The following is a 22,575-nucleotide window of genomic DNA, read 5'->3' on the forward strand; positions in this document are numbered from 1 at the left end:
TTGTTTCTTCTATCCAGGAGCCCTGGTGGCGCAGTGGTTAAATGCTGGTACTGCAGCCATTCATGGCTGTGAGTTTGATCCCAGGCAGGGCTCCAGGGTTGACTCAACCATGCATCCTTCCGAGGTTGCTAAAATGAGTACCCAGCTTGTTGGGGGCAGTTGGCTTACACATTGTAAACCACTCATGAATGGTATAGAAATGTACTTTCTATTGCTATCCAGGACACTGCAAAAGAAGAGATGCTGAAACGAGAGTGTGCCTTGCAGAGCTGCTGTCCTAGTTTATTTATTTCTGGGAAGCTATGCTTTTGCTCTGTTTCTTTATAGGCAAATTGGAACCCAGAGCTGCATAGGCTCATGCAAGAGCAAGCTGAACAGAATGTTTACTCTTTTTCTTTGTAGAAATGTGGTTGAAAATTTTCTACTTGGATAAAAATGCACTGAACTCACAGTTCTACATTTCCTCAGAGTCTTTTAGCTTTTCTCTTAGAAAATAAATGCTGGGGATTTAGGTCAGACTCTTGTTAGTGCACTATGCATTATTATATTTGTAAATACATATATAGTGATTGCATTTTCCCCATGTTCATACAGTGGTGACAAGGGAAGGCAGACAAATCCACCAGCTCTGCCTAGTTTATCTGCAGTGCTTTCTTTCTTTCACAGCTGCAGTACCTGTGGCCTTCTGCTTCCTGTTCTTGTATCCTCCTGGTTTGTGATGTGTGATAATGGATAATGTATTGTGGCTTGGGCCATGATGTGATGCAGCTTTTGTGTCTCGTTTCTCAGGGTCTATATGCTTCTTACTAATCTGTGTTCCCTTTGATATTCTCAGTGTTTATAAATGTAATAATGTGTATATGGTGCATATAATGGAAATAAAAATAAGCCTCAATTTAGGAAATGCAGTCCACTAGAAGATGTGTTCAGATAATCCTGTACAAGTTGTGTTTCTGCCTTCAGTGGGATGTGTGATGTGTGATGATTCCGTCCCTCCTCCTTCTCTTGTCCTCTCCCAACCAATTTCCAGGTGCTGGAAGAGAGGTTTTAACATTAGATTGAGAAAGGAAATAAGTGGATTGCAAAACGGACTGGAGAGATGGTTTTAAATGGAGAGGGTTTTTTTCCATAAGAAGCAAGGCCTCGCAAAATGGACTGGAGACAGAAGCAAGTGGTTTTAAATGGGGTGTCCCCCCCCCCCCCCATAGGAAGCCAGGGCTTTCAAAACAGACCAGAGAGAGAAGCAAGTGGATTTAAATGGGGAGTTTTTTTTCCATAGGAAGCCAGGGCTTGCAAAACAGACCAGAGAGAGAAGTAAGTGTTTTTAAATGGGGAGTTTTTCCAATAGAAAGCAAAGGCTTGCAAAATGGACTGGAGAGGGAAGGAATTGGTGTTCAATGGAGATTGGGGCATCAGTCTTGCTTTAGGACCTTTTTAAGCACTATGGATGTATTGACCCTTATATGAGTTTACCCAAAATTTTAGGGTCAATTTTGGGGCATACATTTCTCGACTTATAGTCGAGTATATATGATAGTCTCTGACAACGCTGGCTCTTTGGCTTAGTAACGGAGATTACTAAGCAACCTTGTCAATGGGGAATACCTATCTTTTAAAAGTAGGTTTTAGGTTCCTATGTACTGTGCTCTTTACAAGATAGACATTAACAGATGTTAGTGTTCAAACCACTGCTTTGAGACAAACAGTGAAAGAAGACTTTTACTTTCATTCTCTGCCATGGGTATCTCAGATGTTTATGGCTCCCCATTAGTCAAAGCAGGATACTGGACTTAATGGATATGTTATCCAATCTGTCAGTGTTGTTCCAGTGCCATTTGTCAAACTGGCCTACTTTGCTCCAAGTTTTGTTGAATGCAAAAAGCTATGTATTCATACTTAGAAATATCTCAGGTGTTCAATCAATAGCACTCCCACTTAGGAGAACTTTGCAAAATAAATAAATAAAAAAATCTTGCTTGTAATCCTGGGAGGACTTCTACTTTCTTTGTAGTTGGCAGCATGAAAGATGCTCTACTACTAACTGGTTCTCTCAATGTTGTCACTTTCTTCCCTTTCCTCAAATTAAATTAAGATTCTTGGATCAGGGAAAGGGAGGAAATGGAGTAGTTACTGTTTGAGTGTCCTCATAGACTTTGAATAATTCCCTCCAAATGTGTGCCAAACCTTAATTCTTTTAGGATAAACTAAGAGATATCCCTATAGGACTTGGCACTCTTTCCCACAGCTTCTTGTTTACATCTAGCTATTAAAAATCTTGAATATGTCCTAGAATAGACCAAGAAATTGTGATATACATTGTAGGTTCCTATGTACTGCGCTCTTTTTATGAGATATATTGCTGAAAACATGTGAATACAAGACTACAGAATAGTTTTAAGGATATATTTAACATTTATGCAAAGTATTTTTAGACTAACTAGGCACATATACAGTAATGGACCAGTTTTTTAATACAATATTGTGCTTTTTAAAAGGAAAAGTGCTCTCTAAATTAGAAAGTGTCTGTGGAGAGTGGCAGAAGGTTATTCTTATTTCAGAAGCACTAGAAACAGAACATAATTTACTCATCTCACTTTGATTAGTTTGTTTTGTAGTAAACAAAGAGCAATAAAGGAATGTAAAGGGCAATGGATTACCAAATATCAATCAATTGTGTCAACGTAGATAGATTTCATGCAGCATTCACCAACAGCACACTATGCAGCATGTTTATTCAGAAGCATGTGAACATATGACTAGGGGCAAAATCTTGGTCATGGAAAATAGTTTATCTCTCTATTTTTTAAATAATATCTTTATTAATCATTTCTAAAATCATCCATTTGCATTTCACCAATTGTATTAATAAACAATAATAAAAGAACACCAAATCATATCTGTTATCTGTTGTCATCCATAATATAATAATAATAATAATAATAATAATAATAATATAATCTCTATAACGTGTATCCTAAGTGGCCACTGTATTATAGTGGCCATGAGTGAAGGTGAGGTGTAAAGGACCTGTTCAATTTTATTCTTACTGTATTTATAAATTACCAGGTAGCATTGGGACAGTTTTCTGATTCTTAGCTACGTATATTAAATATGGGGATAATAATACTATTACTTAATTGCAAAAAAATGGACTCTAAAATGTAAGGATCTATTGAAAGTCTTAATGAAATTCACAATTTTTTACATGTAATCTACAAGTCTGTAGAGAACAGGCCTTGTGACTCTTTCTTGGAAGGGAGTTCCATTAATAAATATGAAGGAATGCTTTGCTCAGGGATAATTATTCTTAAAGAAGACTGATTATACTCTAGCTACCTTGTTTTTATCTCAGGGCAACTTCAACTGACAAAAGCCTAGAAAGCCACCTAATTGTGCTGATTTCATGATCCGATGCTAGAAGCAATGAGTGGAAAGGTTGTGTTGTTGTGTGCCTTCAAGTTGTTTCTGGCATATGGTGACCCTAAAGTAAACCTTGTGGAGCTTTCTTGGAAAGAGTTGATCAGTGAGGACTTGTCATTGCCTTCCTCTGAGGCCAAGTGTGTGTGACTTGGAGTGTATCCACCCTGCAGATATAAAACAGTTTGACATCACTTTAACTGCCACAATTCTGTCCCACAGAATCCTGGGATTTGTAATTTGGTGAGAATACCGATCAGGCTGAATACCTCACCAAACTACAAATTACAGGATACCACAAGATGGCGCCATGACAGTTAAAGTGGCATCAAAATGCTCATTTCTGCAATGTGGCACCCAGTGGATTTCCATGATTGAGGGGGAATTAGAACTCAGGCCCCCAGAGTCCTAGTCCAACACTAAAATTTTTACTCTACTAGTAGTTCAAAATGTATACTATTCCACCCTTTTGGCTTGTATCAAAGAGTGCTTTGAGAATAAGAACCCTATGCTTGGCGTAACAACTTGGCCTCTTTATCAGTGATAGTGTCACTGCAATAGTTCTGTATTATCAGCATTATATCAGGTGTTGTTACACCATATGTATAGATAGACCCCACACTTCAGTGCAAGCACACAAAATATTAGTTTGGTTGATAATGTTTATTATTAATGCAAAAGTAAGAAAGAGTCTGTTTCAAAAATACTGTAGAGAGCGAAAACAGGAGGAAATAATTACAGGAAAAGGCAGCTGTTCCACTTCCTGCTATTTTTAATGCATTGTGTGTGCAGCAAGTATTAGAAATGTTTTGTTCACTATGTTACTAAGTAACAGCTTGTCCTATGTTAAACAAAGAATGATCAACGACATCTGTCACAAACCACCTGTCAGGTTACTTGGCATAACAGGTTGTTTAGATGTGTTTTTGCTTGTATGAGCATCCTTAACTGGCAGAGTTTTATGAGAGTTTTAGTGCAATGTTTTAGTACTTTAGAAATGTTTTTTTTTTAAATGGACATGCCCGACATTAACAAGTTTGATTCTTACATGCAGTTTTAATAAAACTTGAATACAAATACAATGACAGAGCTTTCTACCAATCTGGCAGAAGATGGGAATTGATTGATTACCTAATATAAATCTTAAAAGAGTGGGAAGGTCTGACTAGAAGAGGCTCCCTCTGAGAAAACCAGGTTGTAAAGCAGTAGTAGGGAATGCATGACCCTTCAAATGCTAGCCTGCAGTTCTTATCAGTCCTAGCCAGCATAGCCAGTGGTGAGGGATGATAAGTAGCTTGTAGAACATTGCCTACAAAGAATATATACCTAAAATTGTGCTTTAGAGCTAACTGAAGCAGATGTTCCCTCTAGAGGTAACTGGTTTTTGAATGTAAAGCTACTACATAAATATCAGTTTAAATCATGTAGATGATAGATCATGAACTTGCCAGATAAAATGTACTTAGAGAAACCTGTGTCCTAAAGCCATAGCTATGTAGGAGAGATCATGGTTTATGGCCAGTACTGTGTCAGTGGCAATACTTTGTCAATGTCAAAACATGTACTCACAAGATATACAGCCATATCTTTGCCAGGATGAGGCTGGACTATTTTATTGCTATCTGGAAACCGTAAAAACAAATACCCTTTCCAGGTGTTTAGAAATGAAGGGTGGGGGGTGAGGACAGGTTAACCCTGTCCCTATGATGTTCTTTTCCCATCTTGAGAAACAGTCTTAAAATGAGTTTCCATTATCTATGGAGGCTTTGAACATCAGTGCTTCTCAAGCTATCTGAGGTGGGGACAGGCTATTAACTATTTTTTCCAATGTGCCAGAGTGCAGTGCCATATTTGTTTCCATTGGCTACAATTCTTTCTTTCATGGAAACTCTCACGGACTGGCAATCGATGGCCTGTGGATTGGCAGTCGAAGCAACACTTTGACTAGCAAGGCTTTAAATGATGAAGCACCCTGGTTTTTCAGGGTGTTGTATGAACAGCCTTCTTGCATAACATTGTCTCTCATTTTCAGACTATTATTTTCCAAATGAAAACAATAACAATTGAGTGGATGGACATAGCATGCTCCCTCTGCTTATATGTTCAGATTAATCCCTTCTTTAATGCTTAAACAAGGTTTAAGTAAAGTCATAAGCTTTTAGCCACTGTATACCCATCTCTCGTTGTGATGGGAAGAGAGTGAGATAGAATTCATGTCATCAGGATAGGTGAAATTACTTGATGTGAACTGTGACTTCCATCTGACTCTATGAACTGCCGTGGGCTACAGCTGGCCTACAAAGGTGTTTGATTTTATTTCCACATCGAATCCAATTTAATTTAATGTTGACATTTATTTATTTAAGGATGCAGAACTTGGTGATTGAAACATTGTGCGATCATCTTGATTTTAAACCTTTGCACAAATAAATCTTTGATTCTAAACAAAGTGTCTTTTGAGTATTGTTGGTTTCTGGGTTCAAATAAGCAACAAGAAGTCCATTTGTATGTTCAAAAGTGTTTTAGACTACTGATTAGAAGGCTTTATTTATATTGACAGCAAAGTATAAAAATAGCAACTTTTTGCTGAAGGTTTGATTTAAAAATAAACTTAGCTGAATGGCTCATTTGAGTGCTAGGATGGTGAGTCAGCTTCGTCCAGAAGGATTTAAAAAATCATCTTTGTGAAAGTGAACTTTGCTTCTGTCTCGTTCTTAGGAGTCAGTTTTTGATTTTTTTTTAATAAAGCCTATTTTCTACAATGGAGCGTGCACTAGTTAAAGAGTCTTTTAATCATATTGCCCATGGCTTATAACATGTAAGTACTTCATGTTGCTTGCCAAAAGGAACCAAAACAAAACAACTTCATGATAACTGATGGAAATCGTTTTCTCAGGTCTTGTTATTAAAGACAAATTTAACTAGGATTATGTTAATTTGTGACTCAGTATCTGGCATTTGCAAAAGAGCGATGTAAGCAAGTTGATTTGTTGCTGCACTGGAGCAAGAGCACTGCTGTTTGGCCCATATTGGCCCATATGGTACCCTTGCTTGAATCCTGGGATCCAACTCTTCTTGGGTACGTTGGAGTGGCAGTATTCTGTTGTTAATGTTGCTGCACAACATTCCTTCCAAGCTCATGTGCAGTATAGCTGTGCCGCCTTGCACAGAATTTATGTGTACCAGGAGGAAAGTAAAATTCATTTATGAACCTTCTGTCTTAGTGCTTCTGCAAGTTTAGATAGGTCCACTAGTGCAAGATTAGATAGGTCCACTAGTGGTAAGCAGGGAGAAGGTATTATGTACTAAAAAGAGTGGAATATTGAATCTTGTTGTCTTGTATCCAGGTGAACAACCATGCTGAATGTTTGCGACGGTGATTGTTCTGTCCAGAAACATCAGTCAGCTTTAGGGATATCAGCCAGCTCTTCTATTATTATTATTATTATTATTATTATTATTATTATTATTATTATTATTATTATCCTTTATTTATAAAGCGCTGTAAATTTACACAGCGCTGTACATACAATCTTTTAGTCAGACGGTTCCCTGCCCTCAGGCTTACAATCTAAAAAGACATGACACAAAAGGAGAAGGGAGTGGTGGTGGGGAATAGGATCAGGTCCAGCAGATCTTCTCTACCTCCGAGGCCTGGACCAAGGCAGATGGACTGGAGGAAGGGCTTGGCTTCTTAATGGATGGTTAAAAGGAGGCTTCCCGGGTCAGAGAGGGGCTCGCCTCTGGGAACGCTTCACTAAACAATATAGTCTTTAACTCAGTTTTGAAACTGGGTAGAGAAGTGATGAGGTGTGCATGTGGGGGAAGAAGGTTCCAGGAGTAAGGGGCAGCAAGCGAGAAGGGACGAATTCGGGAGGGGGCAGTGGTAGTCCTACACTGTGACAGGAGACCTTGACTACCAGAGCGGAGGGTGCGAGTGGGAATGTAAGGAGAAAGAAGGTCAGATAAGTAAGGAGGGGCCAATCCATGGAGGGCTTTGAAAGTCAATAACAAAAGCTTGTACCGGATGCGGAAGGGGAAGGGGAGCCAATGAAGGGAGGATAAAAGAGGAGTAACATGGTCAAAGCGGCGAGCGGATGTGACAATACGGGCAGCTGAATACTGGATAGAGATTAAAGGATGGAGGTGTGAAAGAGGAAGCCCTGTCAGAAGGAGGTTACAATAATGTAGTCGTGAAACCACTAGGGCATGGACCAGAGTCTTGGCAGTAGAGATTGAGAGGAATGGACGGATCTTGGCAATGTTGTGGAGAAAGAATCTACAAGCCTTGGCGGTGGCCTGGATCTGGGGAATAAAAGACAGAGAAGAGTCAAAAATGAAGCCAAGACTGCGGGCTTGATGAACCGGTTGAATAGAAGTGTCGTCTACAGAAACAGAAAAGGAATAATGAAGGGTGGGTTTAGGTGGAAAGACGAGAAGCTCAGTCTTAGACATGTTGAGCTTCAAGCGCCGAAGCCGCATCCACTGAGAGATGGCAGTCAGACAAGAAGAAACTTGCTGTTCAAGCCTTGGAGAAAGGTCAGGGGTGGAGAGATACAGCTGAGTGTCGTCAGTGTACAGATGATAGGAGAAACCAAAAGAACTGATGAGTTTACCTAGGGACAGTGTGTATAGAGAGAACAGAAGGGGGCCCAAGACAGGCCCTGGGGAACTCCAACAGATAGGGGAACAGAGGACGAAGTCTGACCATCCGTGACCACTGCAAAAGATCTGTCTGACAAGTAAGATTTAAACCAGTCGAGAGCAGAATCGGAGAACCCAAGGTCAGAAAGTAAATCAACCAGGAGACAGTGATCAACAGTGTCAAAGGCCGCAGACAAATCAAGAAGAATGAGAATAGAGTAGAGGCCGTTTGCCTTGGCCCACAAGAGATCGTTTGAGATCTTGGTGAGGGCTGTCTCTGTAGAGTGCTGTGGGCGGAAGCCAGACTGGAAAGGGTCCAGGATGGAGTTGGTTTCAAGAAACTTAATACAGCGAGAATAAACGACCCGTTCTAGGACCTTAGAAAGAAAAGGAAGAAGAGAAATTGGACGATAGCTAGACAAAGAGGAGGGGTCGAGAGAGGGTTTCTTCAGAATTGGGGAAACGAGAGCATGTTTGAAGTCAGAAGGGAAGGAACCCATAGAGAGAGAGAGAGAGAGATTAAACATATAGAGGAGCGAGGGCAGAAGAGAAGGGGCTATAGAGATGAGGAGACGGGAGGGAATAGGGTCAAGAGAACAGGTGGTAGGTTTGGAAGAATTTAGCAGCGTAGAGAGTTCATCCAGAGAAACAGGGGGAAACCCAGAGAGTTTATTAGTAGAAGGTACCAGGAGGTTAGTGGTAGGGGGCAAGTTGGGAGGAACTATTTCAGATCAAATAGTAGTGACTTTAGTGATGAAGTAGTTGGCGAAGTCAGTGGGGGGAAATGATGAGAAGACAGGGGGAGAGGAAGGTTTAGTAGTGTATTGAAGCAGGAGAACAAACCAGCTCTAGGTCTGGTGCATACCTGTATGTATATTGCTTGATATATTTTCACTTAATGAAAGTTGCAGTTGAATATCTGAATTGCCATAGTTTAAACTCACTTTGAGATGATGTCATTTTTCAGTGATGTAAATCTGCTTGTGTTGCTGCTTAAACACCCAAGTGTTACCATCATCAAGTGATAAATATGCATTTGTGAATCTTTGCAGTCAATAGAATTAGCTCATCCCTGCTAATCAGATATTAAGGTGAGCTCTGCTATGGCTATAAGCAACAGTAAAAAGTGGAAATGGAAACTCTTGCACCAAATCGTAGTTCATTCTGCCTCTTCTAGAGTGTATTTAGATAGTGAGTTTATATACTATGGGAATGGTCCAGATTCTACTGAACCATCTTCGAACAGAAATTATAAAAAATACTGAATAGCTAATTGAAGTCTCATAGGGACTAGAAGAAAAGAAATAATTTCCATAGATAATACTGGGAAATGCTTCATGACTGTTATATTCAAAAGGGGTAACTCCAGCTCCATAGGATGTCTGCAGATGGCATTTTCTTAAGTGTAATCTGGAACATATACCAAACCTATTGTAAGAAAAGCAGACTTGGACACAGAAGGAGGAGGAGTGAAAATAGGAGGAATGAATATCAACAATAGAAGATACACAGATGACACCATAATACTAATAGAAAACCTAACAGATCTGTAACAGCAACCAAGGCAGATCAAGGAAGAAAGCGGAAAGGCAAACTTACTGTTGAACATAAAGAAAACAAAAATAATGATCAAAGAAAACTAGAAAAATTCAGCCTAGACAATGAAGAAATAGAAAGAGTAAAAGAATTCTCATACCTGGGATCAAACATTGATAGGAATAGGAATTGCAGCCAGGAAATTAGAAGAAGATTAAGAATGGGTAGAGTGGCTATGAAAGAACTAGAAAAGATCGTAAAATGTGAAGATAAATAACGGAGCCCAAAAGTTAGAATCATACAATCCATTGTATTCCCTGTTACCATCTATGGATGTGAGAGGTGGACAGTTAAGAAAGAAGATAGGAAGAAAATCAATTCATTTGAGATATGGTGCTGGAGAAGAGTGCTGAAGATTCTGTGGACAGCCAAAAACACAAACAAGTTAGTCCTAGAGCAGATCAACCCAGAAATCTCCCTGGAAGCCAAGATGGCAAAAATGAGGCTGTTGTACTTCAGACACATCATGAGAAGGCATGATTCATTGGAAAAAAGCAATAATGCTAGGAAAGGGGGAGAGAAGCAGAAAGAGAGGAAGGCTGCATGCTAGATGGATGGACTCTATTAAGGAGGTAATGGGTTTGTGTTTGCAGGAACTATGCAGAGCAGTGGAGGACAGGGAGTCTTGGAGATGTCTCACCTGCAGGGTCACCTTGGATCAAGATTGACTTGAGAGCAGTTAACTACAACAACAAATCTGAAATTCCAGATATCTCACTTTTAGGCATATTAATCAGTTATATAAAAAGCAGAAAATGATGCTAACTGCATATAACTTTATACATTCAAGTTGTGTCTAAGGATATAAGAAATAGTTCAAAGGGAGATAGCTGGAAAAGCTAGCAATAGAAAGAGAGATACATTAAATAACAGCAGAGGGTTTTTTGGGGTCATTGACAAATATTGAAGAATAAATTGGTATTGAAGAATAAGTGAAAATAGAATGGGAAAGAGAAATACAATTTGTATTATAATGTTAGTTTTTAAGACAAGAGGGTTAAATCAGGTAGCCTATCAAGGGAAATAAATAAATGATTAAAAATAAATTTATAAATTGGATAAAAATAAATAAAATACTATTTTTTTCTTTCAACTGTCATAAAAATATCAGTTAAAACTAAATTTCATCACCAACATGCTGGCTAAAACATTATATGTGTGTGTGTGTGTGGGGGTGTGTGTGTGTGTGTCAGGTTACCTGTTGAGTGACTTCATGGATTTCATGTTTTTCTTAGTGAAAGAATACTCAGAAGGGGTTTGCCATTCCCTTCCTCTGAAAATATAGCCTGTAGCATCTGATATTCCCCATCCAAGTACAAACTTATACTGACAGTCTATGGGGATGTATGCATGGGCCAAAAGGTCCATTTCCCACCTGGCCGGTGTTGTTTTGCTCAAATGAGGCAGGGCAACAGCCCTAAGCTGGAAATGGGTATGCTGGATGCCTTTTCAGCAAATCCACCTTGAATCCAGCCCAACTTGCCCTTAGTCTGGATTTAAATATCTGGCTGTTTGTGGAAGGGTTTCCAAGAAACCCCATTGTGGCACCTGGTTGTTTAGATGGTGCTTACCTGCCTCCACTGCAGCCATTCTCCATGCAGACCCCAGTCACATCATCTGATGTTGGAAATGGGCACCTGACCACATGTGTGAAGACAAGTGCCCCACCATATTCCCACCTTTATGAGGTGCAGTAGAGACCTGCAAGGAGAATGGTTCAGTGGCAATAGGCGAGTCAGTGGCGGTGGTGGCGGCTCCATGGTGCAGCAGCGTACATGCGTCTGAACACCCACCTGTTGCCTCACCAGACCAGGTAAGTGCCATGTGAATAGGCTGAATATGTTAAGGTTGGCCTGTCCTATCTTGCCTGTGCATTTGTGCCCCAATAAATTGAAATCATGGCTCTTTGCATTTACACACATTGAGTTACCTACAATCAAACATGAAAAGCATATTTCTGTTTCAGTTTATTAATAACAATAACAGCAGAAATTTAGAAGATGAGATTATAGAGTCATAGAATTAAAAGGGACCAGAAGGGCAGTGCATTTCACCCTCTGCTATACAGGAATTACACTATTGAAACACTTTTGAGAGATGGCCATTCAACCTGTGTTTAAAGACTAACAGTGAAGGAGAATTCAGGACTCTGAAGCTTTTCATTCAATTGTTGAACAGCTGTTTCCATCAGGTTCTTCCGAATGTTTGGATGAATTCTTTTTTTTTTTTGCACTTTTAATCTGTCCATTCATGTTCAAGTCTGAGAAAAGGAGGAGCAAGAAAGAAATGTGTTCTATCTTCTACATGACATCACTTCAGATATTTAAAGATGGCCATTTTGTCAGAGTGAGAGCCAATGTGGTGTAGTAGTTTGAGCTTTGGTGTAGAACTGTAGATACCAGGGTTTGAATCCCTTCTTGTCCATGGAAACCGACTGGGTGACCTTGGGGAAGTCACACTCTTTCAACCTCAGAGGAAAGCAAAGGCAAACCTCCTCTGGACAAATCCTGTCAAGAAAACCATGTGCTAGTTTCACTTTAGGGTTGCCATGCATCAGAAATTACATGAAGGCACAGAACAACAACAATCATGTCACCTGTCTGTCTTCTTTTCTCTAAGCCAAACATACCCAGCTCCCTAAGCTGTTCTTCCCTGAGTTTGGTTTCAGACTTTTATCATCTTCATCCTCTTCCTTTGGGAAATGCTAGCTTGTCAATATCCTTCTTGAACTCTGGTACCCAGAACTGTAGAATGTGTTCCAGATGAAGTCTGACCAAATAAAAAAACAGTGTAGTAATATAGTTTTTTGTGGGTTTCTCGGCCTATGTGGCCATGTTCTAGCAGAGTTTCTTCCTGACGTTTTGCCAGCATCTGTGGCTGGCATCTTCAGAAACGTCAGGAAGAAACTCTGCTAGAACATGGCCACATAGCCTGAAAAACCCACAAAAAACTATGGATGCTGGCCATGAAAGCCTTCAACTTCACAGAGTAGTAATATAATTTTCCTAGATCTCTGCACTATACTCCTGTTGAAGTAATCTAGACTTGCACTGGCTGTTTAGGCACCCCACTAGCCTACATAACAATACCAGTATCTAGCCTCCATTTTACCAGCTTATACAAAACCTTATTTAAAATACTTTTTTTTGTCAGTTCCCCAAAGCCTGTCATATTTTTTTTTGCCTGCTAATGGAGAGGCAGCAAGAGGGAGCTAATATAACCTCTACACAGGAAAGAATTTCAGAGCTAAGGAACAGCCACCAAGAAGAGAAAGGGGAAGAAAATGTAAGAAATGCAAAAAATAAAACAGGACTGAAACAAAATCTGTATTCCTCCAAACATTGTTGGATTTCAATAATTTTCAGCTCTCACCTCATGGGAATAGTAGTTTACTAGCTGCTGAAGGATCATAGGTATTCTAGCCTTGCATTAAAAAAGGGCAACCTTAATGGAGTAATATATATGGCTTTGCTTCGCGAACGAAGATTCAGGAAGGACTCATCCCGCGCTTTGTACAAGCACGTTGGTGACTAAAAAGGCCAATCTGGGACAAACAGGTCTGGTTGCAGAAAGCACAGTGGAAAGTCTCCTTGGGTGATGTTTCCGGGTTGTGGTTCTTTCTGTGTTGTCGTTTCTCTTCGAGACTTGTTTGCCGTGAGCTTTCAAAAAAGGCTGCAGCATCGTGGATAGTCTCCATGCCTCCCGATGCAAGGCCAAGGTGGACCATTGTTGGTGATCAATTTGGCCAAGCCTGAGATGTTGTTTCAGGGAGTCCTTGTATCTCTTCTTTGGGGCGCCCCTCTTACGCTGACCCGTGGTGAGTTCACCGTAGAATACTATTTTTGGGAGGCGATGGTCCTTCATTCTAGAAACGTGTCCTGCCCAGCACAGCTGTGTCCTCAATAGCATGGCCTCAATGCTGGTGATCCCTGCTTGCTCGAGGACAGCAACATTTGTCACATAGTCAGTCCAGTGTACATTTAGAATTGTGCATAAACAGCGCTGATGAAAGTGTTCAAGGAGTCGTAGGTGCTGGCGATAGGTGACCCATGTTTCAGACCCATAGAGGAGAATAGACAGTACAATGGCTCTATACACACTGATTTTTGTGCTTCGCCTCAAGTGTTTGTTACTCCAGACTCTTAATAAAACAGTACTTTAAAAATCATGGTAACTAGAGAAGAAAAGAGTACAACAAAGAGTTCAGTGTTTCTAGGGAGAAGATGAGGAGGGCTAAAACTCAGAATGAACACAGGCTGGCAAGAGGATTTAAAATTATGTCTGTTTAGATCAAGAGAAACAACAAGGAAGCAATATGACACTGCATGGAGGAGGAGAAGAATTGTTACTGAGTGATAGTGAGTGACAGAGGAAAAAACAGAACCGCTTAACAACTGCTTTGCTTTTGCTTTGTCCCAAAAGAACAACAAAGGAAGAAATGCTCAACCTGGTGAAAATGGAACAAATTATGCAGTGAGGGGGACTACATCGTGAAATAGGTAAAGAGGTGATACAAGAATGCCCTGCTATTTTAAATTAAGTCATATCTCCAGGGCTGGATGAACTGCATCCAAGAGTACTGAAGGTGAGGGCCATGCATAATGGAAGAGGGCAAAAGTTGTCCTTATCTTCAAAAATGGAAAGAAGAGGACATGGGCAACTACTGACCAGCCATGTTGATACTGATACCAGATTCTAAAAGAGATAATTAAACAGTCAATCTATGAACTGTCATCACTGGATGTGAGCAATAAAAGAAGCAGACAGAAGGAAAATCAAATAATTTGAAATGTGTTGCTGGAGAGGAGTGCTTAGGATACCATGGACAACCAAAAAGACAAACAGATGTCTCTTGGAACCAATCAAGTCAGAGATCTCCTTAGAAGCTTTGACCATATAATGAGAAGGCATCGATCACTGGCAAAGACAATGATGCTAGGAAAGGCAGAGGACAGAAGAAGGAAAGGAATACTGCATGCCAGAAGGATGAACTCAATCAAAGGGGACATGGGCCTGGGCTTGCAGGAAGTGAGTAGAGAAGTGGACACGGGTTCTTGGAGATGTCTCGTCCACAGGGTTGCCATGGGTCAAGGTGAACTTGAAGGCAGATAACAACAACAGTGAACATCCTCCTCCTTCACTCTCTTTCTCGTTGCTTATCCTTCCTTCATTCTCTCTCCCTCTTTCCATTTTCTCCTTCTCTCTCTCTTTCTCTCTCTTTCCCTCCTTTCCTCTTCTCTCCCTTGTCCCACCTTTCCTCCCTTTTTCCTTCCTTCCCTCCCTCCTTCTTTCCCCTCTCTCTCTCACACACACACCTTCCCTCACTGCAGTCGCTCGCCTGCCTGCCTCCCTGCCTGTCATTCTTTCAGCCAATCAGGAGACGGAGGAATGAGAGAATGGATTTGGGAATGGATAAGAATACTGCACAGACCTCTTTTGGAATGTTCTGAGAACGTTACAGCTCGCTGGGAACACATCTAATCCGTCCTCACCCTGGAACACATGTGGAACACATCGGGAACGTTCTGGGAACCCGATGGGAACACATACGTGCGGTATACTTAAATGCGTTCCATTCCCATGGGGTTCCCAGAACGTTCTCAGAACGCAGTACGGTATTCTCCTCAGTCTTAGAAAATCCCATGATAGGATCACTTAAGGATTGCAACAGTTGGAAATGACATGAAGACACACATCAATAGCAGTGTTTTTTGTGGTCTTGTTTGATATGTAACTATAAGATTAGTAATGTTTTGTGTATCAGTTACTGTAAACTGAAAGAATATTTCTTTAAAATATTAAAATATCACAAATAGCTCCTTGGAAAAGCAAGCCAAATTTGAAAATCAAATTTCTTCTGATAATCAAGTATAATAAAATTAATTTAATGTTTATTTTAATTATAGTGGGTTGGTTATTAATGGCCTTTTATATTTAGAGACTTCTGCATGCATATTGTCTCTTCATGAAAAACAGTTTTGTTTGTTTAAAATGAATACACCAAGTGCAAACAAATATGAATGAATGTTCTTAATTAGCTTGTAACCAGAGCATTGTGTTCCTGATTCAGAACAATGATTTGTTAGGTAAATATGACCCTGGATTCATTCAGTTATTAAACATTTGGCAATTACCTTCATACAAAAGTTTGAACAACATCATTGTTTGGTAGAGGACATAAAAATAAAATATAGAACTAGTATTAGATTTCTACTATGGAAAAATTAATATTACTGAGCCGAGAAGAAAAGTACTTATTTAAAACTTCATGTTTATATTTGAAAGTCGATATACTGAATTATTAAGCGGTTGTAATTAGATCACAAACCAGAATTGTAACAGTAAGTACAAATGTGGATGATAATTAAACTTAATAACTTAATCACCTTATAACAACATTTTTCAAACTGCTCAAATTTATGATGTACTCATGTTTCACAGACCACAATCAGTGAATGAATCACTTATTGCATGACAGATTTTAAAATGATTTAAACAACATTTAGACACCATCTCCTACTAATGATTAACTGCCTGAGTATTATCCATTACTATAAGCCAGCTTGGAGATGCTGCTGGAAATTCCCAAAAAGCTTCTTCCCAACTCAACAAGGTAAATAGTAACTCTTTGTATTTAGATTTCAGTGACTCACTGAATATCACTGGTATTGCTAACTGTGGTATCCCTAACTATTATATCATGGTTGCCTAGAAGAAAACATGAAACTTCATTAATAGAGTTTTTTTAAAAATAATTTTAAATATTCTGCTACATTTATATCTCATTTTTTATTCCATACACAATGGGAGACCCGATTCTTCCCTCTTGCACTTTATGGTCACAATGATCTTGGTAAGTTTGACTGAGAAACTGAGATTGGCCAGAAGTTTTGTGGCTGAGTGAGGATTTGAATCTGGAAACTCCCTAAGTTGGCATGCTAACCACAGTATTATAAGTGGGTTATGGGACAAACAGTATGATAGACAAAGCAAATTGGAAGAGATGCTGCTTTGTACTAATAGTTCTAGGAGCCAACAATATCCTTTTCTGTTCTTTCTAATGCCAGTATTTGACTAACCTTTGTGCATTGCATGATAGCCACTTGCTCAGAAGTTTGGTTCTGAGTTGTGTTGGGGGTTGGGGAAAGAGAAGAGGGCAAACTGAATCTAGGAGGTGGTCCCAAACTCAGCAAGCTAGAAGTTTAGACAGAAAATACTTTGTATAGAAAACAGCTTTATATAGAAAGTGTGAGTACTTTGTATATGCAGATCAGAATAGGTTACCTGGTACTTTCCAAATGTTTGTGACTGCAACAACAGTGACCTCTAACCATTGGTTATGGGAGCTGGGACTTAAGGGTATCATTGTCTGAAACATCTCAAGGGCATTTTTAAAAACAACATGGAACCAAGATTCAGTACAGTAGTCCATACCAAGGGACAATAGTGGCAGCTGGTAGCTTCCATGTCAGTGTGGTACTAAATTTGCTCCAGGCTTTAGTGTAAACTTTAAAGAAGGTACCAAACTTCTCACTTTTTTTTGAGGTAGCATTCAACAGCTTGGCTAGCTTCTTTAAACTTCATATGAAAACAAAGAGTGGATTCACATCCTCACTGACAATGGAAGCTACCAGTTGCTGCTGAAGAATAACAGTGGCTTGTTGTAGAGCTAATTTGAATTGAGGGAATCGTATGAGCATTTTTTTTTTTAAAAAGCACCTTGTGTTCACTAACATGGAATTATTATGCTTCTGATTTTTTTTAAAGCTTAGGTGAGAAGACCAGTTTTCTTTTTGTTGGGCTGCACCTAAAGGTGGGGATATAGGGAAAGATGTCAGTGGAAGATATTCACTTGGAAGGGACCAATAGAAGTAGTTTTTTCATGCCCGCTTTTAAAATACGATTGTGAGTATACATGCATACAGAGGGATAAGTAAGAAACTGTCAACTTGGAATGTGTTTCAGTATCTCTTGTGGCCCTGGGTAGGATTGATTATTTTTACAGGTGCTATTTAAGTGTGGTTGTCTGTTGTACTAAAGTCCACAATTTTCACTGATGAAACCAAATAATAGTTGTGTTTTGAACATATGAAGTGCTTTAAGCACATTGAGCATGGCTGTTAAAGTGCTGTCAAACTCCATTATTTCTGCAGTGCTTCTTGACCTTGGGCAAGTCACAGTCTCTCAGCCTCATAGGAAGCAAATGGCACTGGGTGTATTTGGGGCCAGTGTGAACGTTGCAAAAATAAACCAGTTTTACTTCAGGTTATTTCCATAATATGAATGGGGCCTTTGTCTCACAGGCATGTCTTCACTGCCAAGTTATACTAAAATAGATTCAGTATTATACAGAAACATCTCTGATTTGAATTTCCCCCTCTTCCCTTCTGTTTTGACTTTTTAAAAAGATTCAAACAAACTATATTTTAAGGCTTAGCTGTATTAGATTTCTTCTCTTCAGCCCCTTCCTTTTGATTTATTAATCTGTGTGTGTTTATGTGTCTGTCTTTGCGCAAGTGACAGGGCTGCACATTACCTCAGGAAAAGAAACTAAATTGAAGAAGTAAAATATTGGTAGTTTTAGTATCTGCTTACTTGGAGATATTTTTTTTCCTGCAGAGCAATATTTTTGATACATTCATAATGCAGTCGTATGCATATCTTAACAGAAGTAAGTCCCAATGAAATCAGTGGGTCTTACTTCCAGTAAATCATAGAATCATAGAGTTGGAAGATATCATAAAGGCCATCCAGTCCAACCCCATTCTGCCCTATAGGAAGAGACAATCAAAGAACTTCCCACAGATTGCCACTTAGCCTCTGTTTAAAAACATCCAAAGAAGGAGACTCCCCCACACTCCAAGGCAGTGTATTCTACTGTTGAATACGTTTTCCCATCAACAAGTTCCTTGTAATGTTTAGGAGGAATCTCTCTTCTGCAGTTTGATTCCACTGCTCTGTGTCCTAAGTCTCTGGAGCAGCAGAAAACAAGCTTGCTCCATTCTCAGTGTGACATCCCTTCAAATATTTAAACATGGTTATCATGCTACCTCTTAACTGTCTCTTCCCAAGCTAAATGTACCCAGCTCCCTAAGCCATTTCTCATAGGGCATGGTTTCCAGACCTTTCGCCATTTCGGTCACCCTCCTTTTGACATGCTCCAGCTTGTCAACATTCTTCTTGGATTGTGGTGACCGGAACTAGATACAGTATTCTAGGTGAGGTCTGACCAAAGCAGAAAAGAGTGGCACGATTACTTCCCTTGATCTAGAGTCTAGACAATATACTCTTATTGATGTAGCCTAGAATTGCATTGGCATTTTTAGCTGCAGCAGCAAACTCTTGTTCAGCTTGTGGGTTCCTACGACTCCTAGATTTCTTTCTCATGTACTGTTGTCCAGCCATGTGTCACTTATCCTATATCTGTGCATTTCATTTTTCTGCCAAAATGAAGTACCCCGAGTTTCTCCCTGTTGAAATTCATTTTGTTAGTTTTGGTCCAATGTAAAGTGGAAGGCTTTCATGGCTGGCATCCATAGTTTTTTGTGGGGTTTTCGGGCTATGTGGCCATGTTCCAGAAAAGTTTCTTCCTGACGTTTTGCCAGTATCTGTGGCTGGCATCTTCAGAGAAGATTTGGTCCAGCTTTCTAATCCATTAAGCTCATTTTGAATTCTGATCCTCTCTTCTGGGGTATTAGTCCTAATTTGATATCACCTGCAAACTTGATAGGTATTCCCTCTATTCCATCATCCAAGTCATTGATAAAGATGTTAAATAGCTCTGAGCCCAGGTCAGAACTCTGTGGCACCCTACCAATCGCTTCTCTCCAGGATGAAGAGTAGCCATTGGCAAGCACCTTTTGGTTTGGTCAGTGAAGCAATTACATATCTACCTAACAGTTGCATTGTCTAGCCCACATTATACTCACTTCTTAAAATAAGAATATCATGGGAGACCTTGTTAAAGATCTTACTCAAATCAAGATTCCTTCCACAGCATTCCTTTCATCTACCAAATTTGTAACTATGTCAAAAAAAGAGATAAGATTAGTTGTGTATCTTATATATATATAATCTTATATGTGTATAAGATTTTATCCTGAGGCATTTTAAAAGACTATTGGAATGTATGCATTTCTTTATTACAGTCATGGTCTTTCTAACTCTCTCTCTTAACCAATTACATTCCATTTCTCTCCTGCAGTTTAAAATCTTGCACATTTTTACTGAAATAACTGAATCCAATTTTTATTTTAAGAATAATACTGTGAAATAGGTTAGGTTCTGATTGGTTCAAGGCGATCACACAAGTGCTATGTTATGGGGTAGCAGGGATTTGACCCAATTTATAATGTGCATTAGACACAGAGGGTGGCTTTGAACTTAGAACTATACAGTGTATCTACGAAAAAGCAACGGTCACCCGCCTAACCGGGCAGACCGTTTTGCCGCTAGACGCAGCTGGACTACAAGCCCCAGAGTGCTCTGGGGCTTGCCCGGCTCCCTATTGGTGTGCGGGGGCGGAAGGGCGGCCTTTCTGCTCCGCGACGCTCTGGGAGCCGGTTTCGTTGGTGCGGGGCTTCCGGTCCTCCAAGGCTGCCCATTGGTGGGCTGGGCCTTGGAGGCGGGGCCCCGCACAACACGCAGGGAGGGAGGGGCCTAGGCCTATATAAGGCCATGTTGCTGGCCCCTTCCCTCAGTCGGTTGCTTGGCTTTGAGCAGAGCGGAGCCAAGCTGTGGAAGGGAGCAAGTCTTGGTGCTTCTCCCGCCCGCCCACCACTGTTGTTAGGTGGTTTTAGTCACAACTTGGTGGCAGCATAGGCCAGGATCTGCACGTTGTGGTACCAGGGCTATGGAGTTCTGGTTTGGGAGTCAATAGGTACCCGGGGGCGAATAGGGCAGGCGTTTGGCCATTGCGGGGGCCAGAACGCAGGAGCGCCTCCCGGTGACTAGGGGCTTTGTGAATTGGTGAACGCAAGACAAGGTTTGCGGTCAAGTTGTGTTCCTTAGCCCCTAGGTCATCCCAAGCACCGGGTGGGTGCCCGGTTTGGATAATCAGACTACATCGGGTGGTTTGATTGCACAGATCCTGACCTTATGCTTTGTGCCAACCCTACCAATTGTTTGCAAATAAAGTTGTGGCCTTACTTCCAACATGTTGTACTGTGGTTATTTGACAGCAACATCTGAGGCAAGCTATATTTTTGCGGATGTCTGATAAAGGCATTTTGATTTGAGAATGATGCATTATATAATATTATATTTATTTTCAATCATGCTGCACTCACCCATGCGCGCACACAGAATATTATTGTGTTTATTTAGTTCTCCTTTTTTAAAAAGGCTTTCTTACTCATTGTCTAAATTCCAGGTTTTTGTTGCTTAAAACAGTAATTTTGTTTGTTCTTCCTCATTCAGAACTTTTGCCTGCTTGTTGCCTGGCCATGCCCTTTTGATCACATGCTGATGTTGCTTGGCTGCACGTGTCCTAGTTATCATCTGTGAAATGTTGGAGGGTGTGTGTGGGTAGAACTGGTTGTGTGCTAGCTTTTTCTTTTATTATGTTTTTGTGTTTTTTAAATTATTTACATTTATTTGTTTTCATGGTATGCTTTTAACCATAATTTTGTTTTTAATATGTATTGTATTATTGTTAGCTCATTTAAGCAGCTTTTAGGAAGAATGGTGGGGCTTTCAATTAATTAATTAATTAATTAATTAATTAATTCAAACAAAGACCCCTGTGGAAGTATAGTAATTACAGTACTTAGTATTTTGCCATAAAAATAATTTACAGAGAAGCTGAGGTTGATTTGGAAAGAACAGTGATTATAGTGATGTACTGTACTACAGTTGTTTAAACAGCTGCAGTACTCTTGCAGCTTTCTTAAGCTACATTTAATTTTTAAAGTATTTATAATACAACATGCATGTTCCTTTTTGCCATAGAAATAAAGTGTGAAAGTTAATATAGTGCATTAGGATTAAATACCTTTTTATGGGCATATAACTAATTATGGCTCTTAAAATTCTAATATTCGGAGAAATTCTATTGGAAAAAAATAGATGTCAATATATATATATATATATATATATATATGACAATAATTAAGCATAGATATTTCATTAGTATAGTGGAAAACTGGTCTAGATAAAAGTTGTAGTGAATGTTAGAGCGATTTTAATGTTTCCAGTAAAAGAAGACAGGAGAGAGGGCGGCAGGCAGGATTTATATTCTAGTACACTGCACTCAGCTGTGCAAACTTATTTTTTTAGGGTCAAAGAAGAGCAAAAACCACAAGGGACACAGTAAGTAAAAAAAAATCTTAAAAGTGCAGTGGACTAACTTTCCTACCTTTGCCATATTCTGCTTTCTGCACCTTTTCTAGTATTAGATTTAACTAATGTCTGATAGACTGCGGTTAGTCATCTGCTTTCTGACTGGCTTGTAAGAGCTGCCTGCAGCTTCTTACTTCATCCACATTTTAGTTGGATGTAGTTTCTTGCTACCTGCTTGTGGAATATTTAAGTGTATATCTTTATTTCCCTTACATCCTATTAGTGGCTGACTTAATTGCAGTGACCATTCCCATTGGCTGTAGCTTTTCTGCCTTTCTATGACTATTATTGTTGGGTAAGATATCATTTATGCTAGTGTGATTTTATTTGGTTATTCAGTCACATTATTTGCTTATTTAAACAGGTGGTTTCCCTTTAGTGGAATCACTGAGCTGGTAAATAACGTTCTTCAGCCACAGCAAAAACAACAAAATGAAAAGGAGCCCCAGACGTAAGTAAGCTGCTATATATAGACTTAGTATTGCTGTAGCATTAAAACATACCAAAGAGTATGTTTAAATGATAGATAACATCCTTAAAAGAACTTCTCACAAATGAAGGCTGCAATTCTATGCCCAG

General features: G+C 39.7%; 1 protein-coding gene across 47 annotated transcripts in view; it reads left to right on the top strand.

The window, feature by feature from the left end:
* RIMS2 (regulating synaptic membrane exocytosis 2) overlaps positions 1-22,575 on the top strand; it is a 454,948-nt gene that overhangs the window by 25,528 nt on the left and 406,845 nt on the right. For 42 of the 47 annotated variants that reach the window (XM_089517761.1, XM_089517766.1, XM_089517768.1 and 39 more), the window contains exons 2-3: positions 21,934-21,966; positions 22,361-22,447. The exons of the other annotated variants lie outside the window; for them this stretch is intronic. In XM_089517761.1, the coding sequence (XP_089373887.1) occupies positions 21,934-21,966; positions 22,361-22,447 (120 nt within the window). The remainder of the gene's footprint in view (positions 1-21,933; positions 21,967-22,360; positions 22,448-22,575) is intronic. 47 annotated transcript variants of the gene reach the window in all.

The sequence above is a fragment of the Sceloporus occidentalis genome, unplaced genomic scaffold (assembly GCF_023333645.1).
Source record: "Sceloporus occidentalis isolate IW3139 unplaced genomic scaffold, rSceOcc1.0.p SCAF_3, whole genome shotgun sequence".
Lineage (NCBI taxonomy): Eukaryota > Metazoa > Chordata > Lepidosauria > Squamata > Phrynosomatidae > Sceloporus > Sceloporus occidentalis.